Here is an 18569-nt window from a genome sequence, read left to right on the forward strand (position 1 = left end):
TCGCTTACACGGTTCGCCGCCGACTCGATACAATGATCAAAGACTCTGTTAAGCTTCCTGCCGGATTCGCCGCCGTACGATTGAGACTAAAGCAATGTATCTCGTCATATCGGCACCTCATGCGGGGGATCAGAGGATGGGGTCGTTGACGTATGTACGATATGATCAAGCCATGTCGTCGTTATTCGAAAAGATCTTGAAAGACTTGCACTTGGTTTGGTGTGGACTAGGCGATCCCGTAGCTATTCGGGTCGGTTCCTGAAATCTTTCGATCATGGCACCCGTCAAGCAATTAGCCTACGCATCAGCCACCACACCCGAGCTTTAGCGGTTTCAACTGTTGTGAAAAATAGCACACGCATCTATATCATCCTGGCCTGTCTCGACTCTGGTGCACATTGTCCCTCTTCCGGGTCTTTAGAGGGGCGTGCCGGCCGACCCTCATGGGCGTGTCATATTGAACGGCTGAGGGTGAGGCACCAAGTTATAGCAGTGTCGAGAAACAGCTGTGGTGTGTCTGCAACCATAGCCCATGGTCTTCGGAGGTTTTGTCAACCCCAGACTGGTCTAACGTGGCTCAGTTTGAGTCGACATAATGAGAGGCTCGATCTTGTCGACTCACTAGCCCGCCCGTCCTTCCACACATCCCCCGTCAACTCTTGTTTCTTCAGCATAGGATGAGACAAGCCACCTCCATCGAGTCGCTGTTGTGCAGCCCGACTGGATGGTCCAATGGCCCGATCGAGCCCCCTGACGATACACTCTTGAAGCCTGCGCCACTCTTGGTTGTCTTGGTCTCTGTTTGGGATATCGACAACACTATACAGGATTTTTATTCCACCACTTGTTATTCTCTCGGATGCCTCTCATCCTCATTTCAGCTCTCTACACCCACCTCAACAACTAAAATCTACTAGCAGATGCACGCCAGCCTTGTCGACTGAAAGCTGTGGCCTTATTATCCTTAGTCCGGGGTCATGTACATCCCTGTCAATGCCCCTGTCTTGCCGCCCCACAGGCTTCTCAACTTCCTTGACTCTATTGACGAACATACTACTGTAGTTGCAACCTGCGAGGGCCCATCCCATCCCAGCAGCGCTGCGACTCTGTTTTGCACCGGATAACCCCCTCATTCCTCTGCTATGTATCCGCTTTCACTTGTACCAGTTCATAGATCGGTCTGTGTTGCGTCCTGGAATCCACTCGGTCCAGCCCCTCCCGTCTATCCAAACCTCTCCCCTGGTGACCGTCCCTGACTTGCGGAGCTACCTTGTCTCCATGGATGATGCCTCTTACCCTTCATACACGTCTACTCTTATACCTCCAGGTTCCGGCTCCGCCCTTTCGACCTATCCTCTCTTGCACACGCTTCTTCTGCAAATCTGCTCTTCTCTTCTAGTCTTTCCTTAATACAAACACTTGCAAATCATCAAATCGTATAATATCACGATTCTGCCCACCGCTATCCAAAATCAGGTCTAGACATCCTCTCCTTAAGAACAAGGCTCACCAACTATACCACTTTCATTTACAACACCAACCAACCGATACATTCTCTGCACGTCTCCGCTGCCAGCAGCTCAAGGGATCCTGTTTCTCTCGATAGCACTACCGATATACCCTAACCGCCTTGCTTCCGAATCAACTCGTTCCTTACAACACATTCCTTACAGCGCATGTTGCCAAACCGGAAATTACTCCCACATTCGACTTGGCCATTGCTTTCTTAGTTACCCAGGTAAGCCAGAGATGTTCCGCGGCACTCCCGAAGATCCAGAGATGATGTGGACCTTGCACCCTGAACCCGTTTAACATGATCGTCCATCACGGATTCATGCTGACACTACCTAGCCCTTGTCAGATAGACTCTACATATTAGCTTAACGGTTCGCTCTTTGACAGGGCTCTTCTGTTCTGCTTTTGTCACACCTTACTGTATGCTTCATGATTCTTGTCATTCCTTTCAACCATTCACACGATACTTACAATTGATGCTCACAGCAACATCAACGTTGAGACTTCACTCCCTTTCACTACTATCTGCGATAGTCTTCACAATCATAGTCATCCAGGCCAACGCCTACAACCAAGATGAACCACAACGACTTCACCGAGAACGAGTCCATGATGGGCTCGGAAGAGATGTGGTCAACACCAGTGACTCAGTCTAAGCCTCGACCTATGCCAATCTACCAAGGACTTTCTTTCTGCGGCGCCGAGGACTTCTCATCAGTGCCATCCTGGGACACATCGTCTGTTTCATTCCAGCAAACTCCCAGCGAGACTATGTCACGACCCGTTTCCATGCACCAAGACTTTTATCCTCCCACTATGGACAACTGTAAGTATATCCTTATTCCACCTCATGTCACTCAGCTGATTTCAAATAGCATCGTGGATGGATAAGCAACACGAAGATCACTTTGATCTTCACGGTATGGAATATGATATGACCATGCAAATGGGTAACTCCTTCACTGCTGATGAGGCCATTCCTGTTCTTGACCTCAAGCACGGTGCTCTCATGGAGGAGGACCTGATGGCTATCGACGATGGTTCAAAACAGCGTCGCATGTCCGGTTCCTCATTCTCCATGTCCACCTCTGGTGCATTCTCTGATATGCCTCACGATGACTTCTCCGCAGCTCTGTCTGAGGCACCCTCTTTCAGCTCAGACTACCCTCCTCCTTCCAACCGCACTTCCATGATGTCTTCGACTCAGCTTTCGCCTGTCGCTTCGCCACGAATGACTCCTCAGTCAAGAACCGATCTTGTCCGAACTCAGAGCCGTGGTCGTGGCGCTTCTCCTTCTCCCCGACCTGGCAACGTCCGATCTGCTCCTTACAGTGTCGAAGGCCCAAGAGTCAAGCGATGGTCTACAGGCACCTACGGAACTGCTGCGAGCCGCAAGCCCGCTCAATACGCCTACCACCCTTGCCAGGATATCTACAACAACCATCAGCAGATGTTCTCTGGTCACTCTTCTCCCGCCATGGGCGCCTCTCCTCTGCCTCTCAACTACGGCAATCTTCAGGCAATGCAGCAGACGCCATTCGTTGTCCCCAGTACTCCTGTCTACCAACGAAACAGCATGTTGCTTCCCACTCAGCTTCCGTCGCAGATGGCTCAGCAGCAACAATGGCAAACCGACGTCAACCATTTCCACCCGCCTCAGCCTCTTCTGTCTCACGGTCTCTTCAGGATGCTCCAGAGCAACGGTGACGCGAGCTGTCTTAGCGGTCACTACACCGACCTCTCTGACCCTCCGGATCTGTACGCTGCTCTCCAGGAGGAGCAGATCCCTCCTCCTCCTGAGGACATGAACCCTGAGGACCCCGACATGATTCCCCGCGAGCAGGAGCTACGATTTGAAGGCGATCTTTACACCCCTAGATGGGTACGAGGACACGGTAACAAGCGAGAGGGATGGTGTGGAATCTGCAAGCCCGGAAGGTGGCTCGTTCTGAAGAACTCTGCCTTCTGGTACGACAAGTCCTTCTCTCATGGTATCAGCGCCGCCACTGGAAGCTCGTTCCAGGAGCCCCAGCAGAAGCGCCGCATGGACGGAAACCCTGATGTTTGGGAAGGCCTCTGCGGCAGTTGCAATGAGTGGATCGCACTCGTCAGCAGCAAGAAGAAGGGAACCACCTGGTTCAGGCATGCTTATAAGGTAACCCTTGTCTCTTCCTATTAGAAGATCCTTGACTAACAATCACTAGTGCCACACACACCTCAAGGTCAAGGATACGCCTAAACGTCGCCGCGAGAGCAGCAACGCCAGGGCGCTTGCCATGTCGAGCATGGCAAAGCCCAAGACCGATGCTCAACGACCTATCACGCCCCAAATGTCAGGCTCCTCGATGGAGACTGCCACTACGCCCCGACCTTCCACCATGTCACAGATTACGTCTCATCCTCATCCTCAGTCTCACCCTCACCATCACCTTCTTACTCCTCAGGAGCCCTACACCATTGACCCGATGTCTGGAAACGTCCTCGTCACGACTGAACCCTTTCCGAACATGATTTAACTCGCTACGACCATTGCAATTAGACTTTTCCTTTTTGATTTCCGTCTTCCCGCGACAGCAGACCCAGTCGCGGATGACACCACACTCGCTACGTTATGAAAAGATTTGGGATGACATTTGATACCAGTTGGAGCTCAGGATGATATTTGTCGGTCCTGGAAGCTTTAGTTTTTTGTTTAATCTCCGTTTCTCGTCTATCTTTGATTGGTTTTTTATTTCTTCTCTTGGAGGTTTTTCTTTTTTTGGAAACATGGAATGCCTGGCTTCGAGGCCGGATCAGGACAAGGGCATTCAAACATTCAAAGCTGGGCTTGGAAAAAAGTACATGTCAGGATGGGAGAGAAGCTGAGAAAAAAAAGTGGAGGATTCATATCAACAATTCTTTTTTTACTTCTTCTTATTTCCTTTTTTGTACATCTGCTCACATTCGAGAGATACCCCCAGGAGTTTTGCTTTTACTGCACTAGATAGAATGGATGGTTTAGGATTGGGAGCTCTTCCTTTAGGGAAGAGCCTGATGATTGAAACGAGCAAGAGGGACAATGCTGCTGGCCAGTCGAAGTCAACGGCATGCTTTACAATAGATAGATAGCTACTGCGGTCGCCCAATACCACTTTCAGTTGATTTACACTTGAGCTTGCTTTGCTTGTACGAATTACGTGGCGTGTGACTTGTCTCGATCGTTGAAGACGACGGACCTTTCCGTGAAACGCCTTATGAGAAGGATCATCGGCTACGTTTGTTTCGAGGACAAGTAGGCGCGATGTTACGGCAATTTAAAACCTAAGGCTGGTTCGTGAGCCCGGTGCAACGATACAATGCTGCTTTGCAGAAAGAAAAGTGGCGCCACGGGGGTTTAATGAAGCTTTTAGGACCTATGAAAGGCTGGCATGATGCTCGGCGGTTCTAGAATAGGAAGACCTAGTCGCTTTGGCAGAAGACCAAGACATGTGGCGCGTATTAAGATCAGGGATATAGAGGGGATCAACCAGCACGCCAGGGAGTACTGCAACGTTGGGGATGATGTTTGATGTTTGCCGTTATTAGACAAGGTGACAGACAAGATCTAAGTCCATACAGACTCCAGGGCTGACAAGGACAAGACAGGTCGGCAAGCGGGAGATGAAGATCCCTTGTTGATCGTCGAGCCGAATGAAGTACGATTAAAGTTCCTGAAAGGGAACCCTTCTACGTAGCGAGTTTCCAGAAACTGATACCGTTTATAAGCAAGTAATTACAGCACGTATTATGATATTAACGTGACTTAGGCGAAACGCTGCTCGCTACGTATAGGGAGGTATAGAGATACGGTACGTATTATCTTAGCATTTGATTGTATGCCTAAGCGAGAAGCACGTTAAGTTAGACACTGACAGTTAAGAGTCGGTTACAAGTTGTTTCCGTTGACGTGACATGTTCCGGATCTCGACTTGGCAGGTTCAGAATCTGACGCAGGTACCGATGAGATGAGCATGAGCCATGGAACCAGGATTTTGTCACGTCAAAGTCAAGTCAGATCAGATCAGGTCAAGTCAAACCAACCGAACCAAGTCTTTGTAACAAAAACTTGCTGTGGTTGTGGATTCTAAACTGTTAATTACGGAAGATTTGGTAAGGAAGCCGACACAGCCTGTGGACCACGAGACAATTTTTTCGTTACAAGGAAATTCGTAACGGCAATTTAGGCTGGGGGAGAACCCTCCGGTTGGGTTCTGCACCTGTCTGTACTCGGCACTCAGTCTCCTGGCTCTGTGGGGAGAAGAAAGTGACGAGGTTGGATGACAACGCATCGTTGAAGCAAGCAAGGCCTGGCCTGGAACTGGAATCAAGAACTCTAACAAGCATCTCATCCCTGGTATTAACAAAAGACTCTTATCAAAGGATATCGTTGCCGAGAGGGAGTCGGAGTTGTCAAGATCTTTGGGGGTGTGAGCAGAAGAGGAGAAGACAAGACAAGACAAGTTCCTTGCAGTAGAAACATTCGCTCACCTTAATCTCCCAAAATTCATGCGTCGCGGAGGCCATGCCGGATGGGGCCGGCCGGGGAGCAGGGTCCGGAGGAGGAAGAAACGTTGAGCGGGGCCGAAGGTTGATCACTGAATACTGTAACCGGCAGTACAGTACGTACATAGAATAACTTAGTAATTAACTTATTACTTAAAACAGGGCGCACGTTTGTTCGGATGTACTTGACCGTTTCGGCCTTCGGTAGATACTCGCGGCAGTCACCTTTTTCGTGATAGCTTCGCCAAAGAGGGATATCAATTAAACAAGAAATACTCCACCAGCCAATGCATCTGTGGGGTTGACACAAGCTCACGATGGAACTTCAAATCAATATACATATGCATCTGATAACACAATCCACAGTAGGAGCATGACATAAATTGCTGCATAATATCTTAGACTGACTTATGTACTGTAGGAATGTTAATCCTCAGCAGTGGAATGAGAGAATGCAAGCACTTAAAACCCCGGTCCAGAAGGGTCTATTTACAGAAGACTCCCACACTCGTCAATTGCGAACGGCCAATCATGAATCAGCGTGGTGCTTTACTTTATCTTGTTCTCTTTCACATGTTATGGTCTGTTAGAACCAGCTGATTGTATCCGTAAAGTATTTGTTGTTGCTTATAGAAGCATCTGTAAGATACAGTGCTGTCCTCAAGTTCAGTCTTGGTGTATACGATGAGACTTCTAAAAGGAGCTGAAGAGCTTGTGAAACCTCTGAAACTATTGCTGTTTCAGCGGTGAGTGGTCTGTGTCTGTGTCCGTGTCTGTTGGTTATCGAATTACTATTCTTAACCACCGTTCGACCCGTCCCGTTGAAACCTTATCTTGGACCAACTCCTGACGATAGCTTCATTGGCGAGTTATCAATATGAGATGCACTTTACAAGATTACTATTAAAGTCAATGTCCCTCGTATTTATTATTGACTTCGAATGGGGGCAAACCCGTGCTGCCTCCTGCACTCAGCTATGACCAACATTGCTTTTCACCTGTGATAGCTCAGAAACAGCTTCAAATCCTATAGGTTAAGAGGATGACAAACTATCAAATCAGAAACCACCAGGGATTACCGTATTCCATCATCACGTTATTGGAGGAATCACATCATGAGTGAGGCGAGCACTAATCCTCTCGAAAAAGCAAGTACAGAAAAACAACCTCATTATGATTTACTCTAAAACCACCGGCTCCCCGACTAGCAAGATAGAGCCCGGACAACCACCCAACCCAAATACCTCGATGACGAGTGCAAAGTCCACCATCCTCTTGCCCCTCGTTTTTTTGTTGACTGACGGAGCGTAATATTTATGTGACGTGATGCATCATCTGTTTCTCGAGCAACGTCTGCATCCAAGTCTTCATAGTTGGAGACAGACAATAAGGCTGAACCAGTCTGCGTCTGTACAGTATGGCTGAGATGAGACAAGAGACAATAACCGATAATGACAAGTTGGTGAGCTGATGGTGGTTTCCGAGACTTGTTGGTTGGCTGTCAGCAGTCGGTGAGAGATGCATATGCAGGGGATGAAGTCCTAGTTGAGGTGGAAAGCTGCAGCTGTTATCCGTATACCTTTTTTAAAAGGGAAACTTGTCCTTGTCATGAATACAGTCGTCAGATCAAACTCTTCTGCAAGGCTTCCTCATGAAGCATTTTGAGACTGATCATGTTAGTTATGAGGAAGTTATTCTATAGTTAGATATCTATGACGGGAGTCATAGCGGGCAACCATCATGAGATACTTGTATCAAAGACGGTCCAGCCGCTCATAACTCTTCAGCGTCCAGTCACAGCCGCTCGTTGAGAAAGCAACCCGAGCTTAAGTTAACTCAGGTAAATCAACGGCTATCATGATGAACAGCCAAATAGTTAGTTGTGGTGTTATCTCCTCAGCGGTTGGCTTTTGGGCGGTGCCTCTTCTAGTCTAGATCTGTTCCAGCGGTTGGCTAATGGAAAGTTAGCAGATGTTTGTAGGCCGTAGCGCACTGAGGCCCCTGAAGAGCTCCTTTCTCGGCGGTTGCCCAACAACGGCTAAGTTCCATGATGAAGTTAGTGATGTGCTACCTAGCTTGCGATCTAAAATACGAGATCTATATCAGATGTTTATAGCCTGTATTCTTTTGTTTACTTCCTGAGTAATCAATTTGTCTACTTTGTACTCTCTATTCTTTGTTTCGAATTAACCGTATCGTCATCTAACCGAGTACATAGCTCCTGCAAGCAGCCGAGCCCGTTCAGCTCAACCAATTCAGTGCAGGTGTTGTAAATAGGAAGGTCGGGCACGGCACATACTGTACCTCTCCTCCCGTCTGTATCCACTGCATCCGTCCAGTTTCTTATCCTTATCCAACCTGAACCTATTCAGTTCATTCTCTTCAAGAATTTACCGACTCGAAGCGAAGCGAACAGACCCTCTTCTGCCTAAAAAGATAACTCGACGTCGGCACCCGCAACATCACAGCATCACCGTTCATAAGACGAGACGATAACGGGACGAAGAAGAAAAAGAAGGGACGAGACTCGAGGACTCGACAAACCGAAGAACCGACAGAACAATAAGTGACAACTGGATGTCAAGGTACATATATTCTCTCTCTGTTTGCTTTCGCTTCGCTATATCAGCTTTGGCCTCGGTATCGCTATCATTTCTGTATCCCCATCAACATGCAGCAGAGCAGCGCAGCCGGACCATCAAACCATCCCACTAAACAACCTCCATTTATCACCATTGACAACGAGACAAGTCCCAAGCCAGGTCTCAATATCAACACTTTAAACACTAAATTTCTCTATTTATCTTGCACATTCGGGCGTCATTTGGCGGGGTCTTCTCTTCTCCCTGCTTTTGCTCGTCTTCTCCCTTTCTTTTTAACCTTCCCAACACTGCCTGTAGCCTGTAGCCTGGCCTCGCTTCCCTGCCTGCCCCTCCTCTTTTTTTAATCGGGGCTTACTTACTTTGGGATCCATCCATCCCGTATTCCATCCCGACTCCCGTCAACTTCATTCCTCCCTTTGCACCATATTTCATCTTTTTATCATCAGCGGCTGATCAACATGCTTGCCCGAGCAAAACAGTCTTAGACCTTAATGCTTTTCTTCCGTTCTTCTATGATCCCTTACGACTTTCCGTAATGACAGACGACCACCGACCGACCTGCGACTTCACATCTAAATAGACTTTCGATCTCTACATAAACGAACGCAACTCAATTCAGCCTCTGCCCAAGCCGAGCTCGACTTTCACCGACCGAACCCCGTTCCGCCATCTGCAATATTTAAACATCTCTACTCGTTCCAAATATTTATCAAAAGCCATTTCTCAATCTTTTGCATGGACTTCAGCCCTTGCTAGTGCTTTTCAAAAGCCAAACGTGACCTGACTGGCCGTGCACATCATCAATCTCGAATTCGATACTTCGCTCGGCCTGTATCAGAACTGGCCTTTTATGACAAGATATTGGAGTTGCTATGAGTAGGGATCAACTGGCTACAAGGCAAGCACATCTGCAGCACTGTTTTTCTTTTTCCTTCGACATCAATGACCACATTGTCAGCATCCTCTACATGCTACATTCACTGACCTCTTCACCGAGCAGTTTTGCCAATTCGAATCACCGCCCACCAACATCTGAAGCAACACCCACCTCTGCCGCCTTTTCCAGTTCCGAATTCGATACTCCCAAGCCCGGGCAAGGTGCATTTGCCGACGCCGGGGGCTGGACGCCGCATTACGCTGAAGACTACTCCGTATTTAACTCGACCCCTGGAAATCTTTGTGGTTCTCAAAACTCTTTCGTCGACATCGCTCCAGCCACGATTACAAGCAACCACAAAAGATTACTGTCTGCTGAAACCTTTGCCGCTCAAATTGCAACGCATGTAAATCACTTCTCTACCAACAACAGCCTACCTCTGCCGCCGGTCGAGCCCTCACGCCGCTTGGCCTCATCCCCGAACTCAGTAACCGTACCTCAGGAATATATAACCGATTCGACACCTTTGCCCAGTCCTGATCCGTCCACCTACCCTCAATTCTCCAAGAAGGCTAGGAAAGCCGGAGTCAAGGGTGAAGAGCCTTCACAGACGGCAACACCCCCACCCACCGGACATAGGGAAGAACACAAGCTTGCCGACAAGCTCAACATGCAAAATGATCAGGTTTTCGGTCAGCCCGACTTCGCCGGCAGCTCCCAACAACAGCAGCATGAGCTCGCTGCCTTGATGGCTTCATCTGGTGATATGTTTGGATATCCTATGACAGCTCCTGCTGCCACACCCACAGCATTCTGGGACCCTTCAATGAGTATGGACTTTGACTTTAGTGCATCGCCTTCCAATGTCTTCCAGACAACCCCTGTTCAGCGTGGAGGTGGCCATCGCCACACAGGATCCTTTGACTGGAACAGCGAGGTGCCACTCTTCCAAGATCCTACCGCACCTTTTGCTCCTGTAGGTGCAGACCCTATGCAATCGATGCAACGTGACCGTGCTCTTGCCCCGAACCATATGGGCTCGGCATCTGCTACAACTGCAGCAAGTGCCGCTATGTCTGCGGCCCTCTCTGCTCCTTTAGATGAATCTTTTGGATTTGGGCAACCTATGCAAGGAGTTAATCCTGGTCTGCTTTTTGAACCCCCTCACACTTCTGTTATGGATAACCCTGCTCTCATTCCAGTGACACAAGCCGGCTCAGCTGAAGGCGCAATCTTCCAAACGAGATCTAGAACTCCTCTAGGAGATAACATTCGGCAATCAACTAGCATGAAGGACTTGAGAGCCACCAAGGCTCCAGATCGTGCTCTTGCACCATCGCCTGTCAAGTCAAATTCTCGCCCTGGAATGGGTCGAAGTTTTAGCGAGAATCGTGGAAAGAGAGCTCAAACACAGAACAGACCAGTGCTTCCCAAGCTTGCCCCAGCCCGACCTGTATCACAGGCTAGCAACGGTTCCAACAGTGATAGTGCACCTGTCGGCCGACCTATGGCCAAACCAACAGGAAGGCTGTCTCCCATGAAGAACCCGCATCGTCTGTCGAGCCTGGCCTCTATACCCGAGGGCCCGTCGCTTCAACACCCGCCGACTCGAACATCCGTGAAATTCACTATCGACTCCAGAGGAAGGGCCCGTGCTGAGACGACCATTGTACCGAATGAATGGGAATGGGAACCGAACATGGGCCAGAGAAAGGTGTCTCGGGATAGAAGCCGGACACGCGAGCTGGGACCCTCAGACGACGATGAATCTTCCTCTGACGATGAACCTATCATCATTCCTAGCCGAACCAACTCGTTCAATACTTCCTTTGCCCTGCCGGATCCCGTGAGACCAGTGGGATCCATCTTCCACTCTTCGAGGCGTAGCGTCAGCGATAGAAGCATCAGTAGTAATCACGACACAATGGCAGGATCGCCCCATGACGGAGAGAGCGAGACTGAGACTGTTATGTATGAGCGCAAGGACAAGATCGGAGATGCTACAAGCGAACTTCGCAAAGTAATGGAAGACCGCAAGAAGCGGTCTAATCCCATGGGTCAGGGCGGACAACATCGCCCTTTCCAAGGCAGTAGCCTGGGACCTTATCGAGGTGATAGCAACTCGCCGTCGTCCCTCACTGAGTCAAGCCTTATTACAGACAGACAAGTCAAGTGTGTCTGTGGCCGAAAGGGGGCTGACGGGGGAGACGGCTTCATGATCCAATGGTAAGTTGCTCTGTTCAGCGACAAGTGATGAGCCTTAACTAACATCCGACATAGCGAGTCCTGTGAAATGTGGCTCCATGGAAAGTGTATTAACATCAACCTCAGAGCTCAGCCGAGGGTGTATATCTGCGCATTCTGTGCCAACACGCCAAACATGCGAGGAGGCCGGCTGCGAGACACGGGACGAACAAACCTGGCTGGCGGTGTGCCAGTGGCATCTCCGTTGGCGAGCAAATCATTTAGGGCGTTTCGATAATGAATAGGTTGGATAAGCATTTCTGAAGGAGTAGACTGGATGGACGGAGTACTGGATGACAACATGCTTTTGATCAGGTACATATACAAACATTGTCGTTTTAGACAACACAAGACACATGCATTATTCCGATGATCCCGCCGCAATGTTGAGGTTGATGTTAAGCAAAATCACATGCCATCAAGGTTGTGTTATCAAGGTCATGAAGGGTTATGTACTAGGTCGTGCACCTGTTTGTCTGTACTTCAACTACCATAGCAGTAGAGGCGTAGACAAGGTGTTGTAGAGATGTATAGCTCTAGAACATCCGATACTACCCAAAATGATCTTCATCTCGTCTCTCGTTGGCCAATGCCGTAGTCGCCCACTCTAGCTCTGCCGTAGGGCCCGAGTGGGCCAGTAAGTGAAGAGCCGGCTTGCGGAGCTCCAAACCCTCCGATTTCGGAATGGCGGGGAAGAATGTTGATGATGCGGGGCGGCAACGGAAGCTCAGAAAACCAATTCCAACCGCCGACTCTCTTCTTTCCTTCTTCTACTTCTCTCTATACCGATTAAATCAATCAATTAACATATAATCAAGATGGCTGAACACAACATTGTCGTCCTGGCTGGTGACCACTGCGGTCCTGAGGTATGTAGCTCTGGAGGGAGTGTTTGTTTGAGCATGTGCTAACTTGTGGACAGGTCGTTGCTGAGGGTATTCGTGTAAGGAAGGCATTGTGCAACGAGTGCAAAGAATGGAAACTGATTGTTTGAACAGGTCCTCAAGACTCTCGAGGAGAACAAGCCCAGTGTTGGCAAGTTCAACCTCAAGGACCATCTCATGGGTGGTGTAAGTCATGGACACGTTCCCTACGTGGTCTCCAGCTGACCTTATTTCTAGTGCTCGATCGACGCAAACGGTTCCCCTCTGACCGACGAGACCCTCTCTGCCGCCAAGGGAGCCGACGCCGTCCTCCTCGGTGCCATCGGAGGCCCCAAATGGGGTACCGGCGCTGTCCGCCCCGAGCAGGGTCTTCTGAAGCTGCGCAAGGAGATGGGTACATACGGAAACCTGCGACCTTGCTTTTTCGCCTCCGACTCCCTCGTCGACTCCTCTCCTCTCAAGGCTGAGGTCTGCCGCGGCACCGATATCGTCATCGTGCGCGAGCTCACAGGCGGTATCTACTTTGGCGAGCGCAAGGAGGATGACGGTTCCGGTTCAGCCTGGGACACTGAGCCTTACTCACGAGAGGAGATTGAGCGCATTGCTCGTCTGGCTGGATTCCTCGCCCGAGGCCGTGGTGACAAGAAGGTGTGGTCTCTCGACAAGGCTAATGTGTTGGCAACCAGCCGTCTGTGGCGAAAGGTCATGAACGAGACCTTCGAGAAGGAGTTCCCTGACCTCAAGGTCGAGCACCAGCTTATTGACAGTGCTGCTATGATTCTGGTCAAGAACCCTACTGGTCTCAACGGTGTTGTTGTGACTAGCAACCTGTTTGGCGACATCATCAGCGACGAGGCTAGTGTTATCCCTGGTAGCATTGGTCTGCTGCCCAGTGCCAGTCTGAGCGGTATTCCTGATGGCAATGGCAAGTGCAACGGTATCTACGAGCCCATCCACGGTAAGTCATACAAACCTTCTTAATCAAATTTACGACAGCGCAAACTAATCATACTGTTAGGCTCCGCTCCTGATATCTCTGGCAAGGGTATTGTCAACCCCGTCGGTACGATCTTGTCGGTCGCCATGATGCTCCGATACTCTCTCAACCTGCCCGAGGAGGCCAAGGCTGTCGAGGCTGCTGTCCGCAATGCTCTGGACGGTGGTCTCCGCACCAAGGATCTGGGCGGAAACGCTGGTACTAAGGAGGTTGGCGATGCTGTCGTTGAGGAGCTCAAGAAGATCCTCAAGGCTTAGAGGAGTTGTGATTGACTAGCAAGGGGGCTACTTTACGATTGGCGGTTATGATTCAAAAAGCGATCTGTTTGTGGTTGGGGGTGCTTAAAAGTGCATCTGTCATGATATGGCTACAAGAAATAGTAAAATGATAAATCTTATGATCAAAAAAGGATATCGACCGTTATACTGGTGGACGTTCACAGTGAGGAGGCTCACCCAGCAACATGTCTCGAGCAATGATGAACATATTAGACCGCCACCTAAAGCAGTACGAACCACAAACAAACAACGGAAACTAAAATTGCAACGTTGAAACCTTACATCTAATGGCAACTTTCGAGAGAGAAGGAAGCAAGCAGAGTGAGGCATACAAGTCCTACAGGGTAATACCCGAGTCATGGATGCGAACAATCGCTCTTCAACCGGGCGAATTGTATGTGACAAGTACAGTATCCCCGGCAGTGTAAGCTTATGTATGATTGGAAGTAATGCGAGAATCACGAGTTTTCCTTACACCGCACAATTGGAGGCCTTCAGATATGCATGTCGTGGTAGGAAAATCAGGACATTTACAGCAATCACGATGACTCTACCCTGGAGGATTCACGTTAAGAGCTTAGCTCTTATGACCATGTGGTAATGCAGCAGCACGTTTTCCACGTGCAGTGACCTACCATGCTTTAATCCTTGCTCTTAAGGCTACTACTACACACGTACAATTACACGATAACATAGGACAGGGTTTGTTTTGTTTGCTTTTCTTTTCTGCCTTGGGGTCTGAAAGTCTAGCTTGAATGAAAAATGCATCTACTTCTCGGAATGGAAGCAGCCGAGTCAGGCAGAAAGGAATAAGAGCCTTGGTCTTACGAGAGACATGCATGGCGGTCTGCTTGACTTTTTCTCTGCTTACACACGGTTGGTTGGGGGTATTCGCATGTCCCTTAACAGCGAACGGCAAAGGGCGAAGGCGAGGGTGATGCATAACCGACAAAGTAAAAAGAAAAGTCATGACGACAAGATTGGAGGAAAAGAATAAGCTCGATAAAAGGCTCGTGCACAACTATAACTCTAAAAACCAATATCAAATCTGATTTGTTTCGTCTCAATTATTGGGTCAATAACAGAGTCAGAAAGTGAGGAGGTTGACCGGGGTTTGAATATGGAGACTGGGGATTGGTGGAGCTTAGAGTAAGATAGAGCTGTAAGCTCCATTGGCTTGCATGAGGAGGAGAGAGGAGTCATGATATGGCTGGGTCTTTTTGTCTTTTTTGTCTTGGGGCGGTAACTCTATTGTTCGGGGTGTCTCTCCCTATACTAAGGGATGAATCACAATCACTCTAGAGCTTCGAATTGTCTCTAATTATTTCCCTGAGTCTCAAATAATGAGACATGATTGTCTATCACAGCACAGCAACGACTCATACTCAGTTGTCTGTGCTTTCCCTCTGCTGTAAGGTACAACACGACACAGCTGTGCCTGATTTGCTAGTATGCGTAGAGGGAGGGGAAAATGAAGCATGGCATAAGACATGGGCCAATAATTTACATCAAGAGTGCAGAAACACTGCCTTAGCTCTATCTACTACTGTAGTCTACTGCACACCCACTCAAGCAGCCAAGTTACTAGGTCATGTCAACAAAGATTAAACAAAAAGTCAAAGAGTTGGAAACAAGTGATTGACAAACTTGATAATACTATTCTTGGCCATCTTTAGTTATGCTTGGCTTGAGTTACTTTCTCGGAAGCAACGGGATTGTGATCTAATTATTTGCTTGTGTAGGAATTGATAGACTAGAAGAAGATAATCTAGGGTATGTACAAGACAAGATGTGGCTGGAGGGAACTACAGCAGTCACCACACCACTATGAAGCGATACGAACAGCGCCAATCTAGGTACCATTCAGAATAGCTTGCACCTTGAAGTGAGTGGTGTTAGTTTGCTGCACGTACAACCTGTCATGTCACTCTATGCCATGGCCTCTTTCGTATTCTGAATCAATTTTCGTTGATCTTTTCAAGCTTAAAGATTATAGAGCCTCTTAGAAGCTGAAGCTCTAGCTCTTGCTCTCGATGGATATCACTCTTGTCTGATGTCATGGCGTTCTCACTCCTCGTGGCAACCATTCCTATATAGGACTTCTTACTATCATCCCCAGCCTGTGCACTTTTTCAAACACTCCCATTGTTAGCGTCGTGCGACACTAATCACATTCGAAGAAACAAAGAGAGAAAAAGGTAGAAGCTGCAGATAATAGCAGAGTATAATTCAATTCTGACCCATTGAATAGTGGTGGCTGGTTCGTCAATGTTGGAGCATGGCTGGATTGGCGTCATGCAGCTACGGGTTGAGAAGCTGCGAAATGCCGAGATTGTGGCTTATATGGCGTTGATATCGCAGCTATGAATTGTAGTGAGTGTTTTTATGTATTTTGTGCAGTTGATATGGATGCAATTGAATGAAGAAAGAGCAATTAATATTGAATAAATCACTTACAAGATGTTCAATTCAATATAGCAGGCACGCGATCAGGTAGCTCTTGCCAAATGAAAGTGGTGGTGTTGGTTCCTCAGGCTTCCACAACCGTTTCGTTACCCAAAAAGTCAATCCCTTGTCCACTGGAGCTTCAGGGAAGCATTCTCTCGTATTCAACGCCCTATTGCTACACACCATCACAGCCCAACCGAGACAACAAAGTCGGTATCTTAACCGCGCTTTAGCTTGGCATTGGCTGTTTCGTCTCTCCTCTAGACTACTGCGCTAACGAGACGGGACCGATACGCTAGGGATACCGGGGTTACCATCCTGATCCTCCCTTGTTGACTTGACTTTGGTTCTTTCTCCAGAGAATCACAGGCTTCAAACTCCCTTTACCTCTTTGCTCCCTGACGTACCACATCAGATCAGAGGATTACACTGGCTTTGCTTCTCTCTGACCTGACCCCGGTTCAATACCGACTGGCCAAAACAGGCTTTCACAACCAAAACACAAGGCGTGGTGGCTGCAGGTCTGAGTGTATACATGCTGTGCTATCAAAGTGGTGCTTGTCCTTGGCTAATGCTCCGACTTCTGTCAGACGACGATTGGTTCCGCTCTGAAGTTCTCTCGCACCGTAGTCCACTGGTTACAGTCTAATCGACGAGAATGCTGTGCTCGTCTGCAACGACGCCCGCGGCCGATACCCTCGCCGTCCTCTGGGTCTCTGAACCACATGGCCGCGGAGATCGGCTACAGCGAGACCAGTTCTAACTAACTTGTTTTACCGTACTCCTCAAGTGGCAGTAAATACGGTATATCGAAAACCCAACCCTTCGAGAAAGACCAGCCATGAGCTTGTTTATCAACGTGAGCTCCCGGCCTCTGGAAGTCTCGATCGATATGGCAGCGCCATACACCAGAGCAACCATGCATGGCTTACATCAACACGGTTATTGATGGACAATATGCTTAAAGTTTATGCCCGGTGCTGTCCGTCAATTCCCATATTGGTAAAGAAGGCCCATGCAGCCCAGCCATATCCCGCCCGTCTCTTTGCTCGGCCCATTGATCCGGCTGCCAAGTCTGGGCTGCCATGCCATGCTAGGCCATGATGAACAAAAACATGGTTAGCAAACAAGCATACAGTTACAACGGGAATTGTTCACATCAACAAATCCCCCGAGACTTCTAGCATTGACTCTCTCGTTCTGGGGTGGCCCCACTCCCCCGAAACCATACAATAGCGCACCTTGGCGTTGTCTATCACGAGCAAATCGTCGATTGGCGACATGATATGGGGAGAAGATCCTCACTAGCCGTCTCAAGAAAAGCGCCTCTTCTAAGTTAAGCGAAAAGCCGCCTTGAGAGGCTTACTGTCCAGCACCTAACCTCGCGTTTATCTTTACGGTTACAATGCTAATCGCAAACACCTCTTTTTCTCTGCTTTGTTAGAGTATCATGACAAGCAGGTTTCTGCGTCTTTGTTGTGTCATGCCTGGGCTGGCATGGCGCCAAGTCTCTCAGTCCACGTAGCGCTGCTGGGTTCCTGGACTCTCACGCCGTCAGCTTGCCTAGTTCCAAGAGGCTCGAGAGTTTGTTGGCTGCTCGGGCACTAAACATCTGCGATGCTGATGCTGCTGCATCTCAAGTTCCAGCGGAGTGACCGGGCCTGCGTCCTGCATCAACAACAAAACCGCTCATACCATGGAGTGGGTATACTTCAGCCTCGGTTACAGTATACTTTGACTAGGTGCATGTTAGCAGAAGAAGTCGACTGAATCCCAGAGCTGGCTGATGCTGTCATCAAGCCCGAGTTGCATTGTTTCTGCCTCTTGTGTTTACGAGTTGCTGTCCATGTCGACGAGCCCGTTGTTCCTGCCGTCATAGGTTACCAATGGCTATACGGTTCTGTTGAGGCGTGGGCACAGTTCCCGTTCTTTGCTGGCTTCTACGCAGAAAGATTGCATGTTTCCTCGTATCCAAGTCTACTTGTAGCTGCTCATGCCGTCTCCCGTCTTACTGGGTTCCCCAGACTGGATGCGGGTTTATCCAGTGATCAACTGATTAATTGAATGTCCAACCAAACGGGTCAGCAAGGACTGGCCTTACGCAGCTTGAGTACCTGGCAGCCTTGTCCTCTTAGAAGGGCAGGATCTTTTGTTGGGGTTGGAGGGAGGCCGATATCTTGGCCCTTCTGTTGCGGGCTTCCC

General features: G+C 48.9%; 2 protein-coding genes across 2 annotated transcripts; both read left to right on the forward strand.

The window, feature by feature from the left end:
* Positions 1-2091: 2091 nt before the first annotated feature.
* On the forward strand, positions 2092-4031 carry B0J16DRAFT_318008 (uncharacterized protein; the record flags this gene model as incomplete). Its single annotated transcript, XM_046125412.1, has 3 exons — positions 2092-2341; positions 2391-3670; positions 3720-4031. The coding sequence occupies 3 exons, from the start codon at positions 2092-2094 to the stop codon at positions 4029-4031; spliced, it is 1842 nt and encodes a 613-aa protein (XP_045984252.1).
* Positions 4032-9607: 5576 nt separating this feature from the next.
* Positions 9608-13898, forward strand: B0J16DRAFT_265376 (uncharacterized protein; the record flags this gene model as incomplete). Its single annotated transcript, XM_046123394.1, has 7 exons — positions 9608-11742; positions 11797-11862; positions 12683-12703; positions 12759-12828; positions 12882-13346; positions 13434-13602; positions 13663-13898. 7 exons carry the CDS (start codon positions 9608-9610, stop codon positions 13896-13898), a joined length of 3162 nt encoding a protein of 1053 aa, XP_045984253.1.
* Between the last annotated feature and the right edge of the window lie 4671 nt (positions 13899-18569).

This window comes from Fusarium flagelliforme, assembly GCF_020744385.1.
Source record: "Fusarium flagelliforme strain FIESC 12 MPI-CAGE-AA-0113 chromosome Unknown B0J16scaffold_3, whole genome shotgun sequence".
NCBI classification, from domain to species: Eukaryota; Fungi; Ascomycota; class Sordariomycetes; order Hypocreales; family Nectriaceae; genus Fusarium; species Fusarium flagelliforme.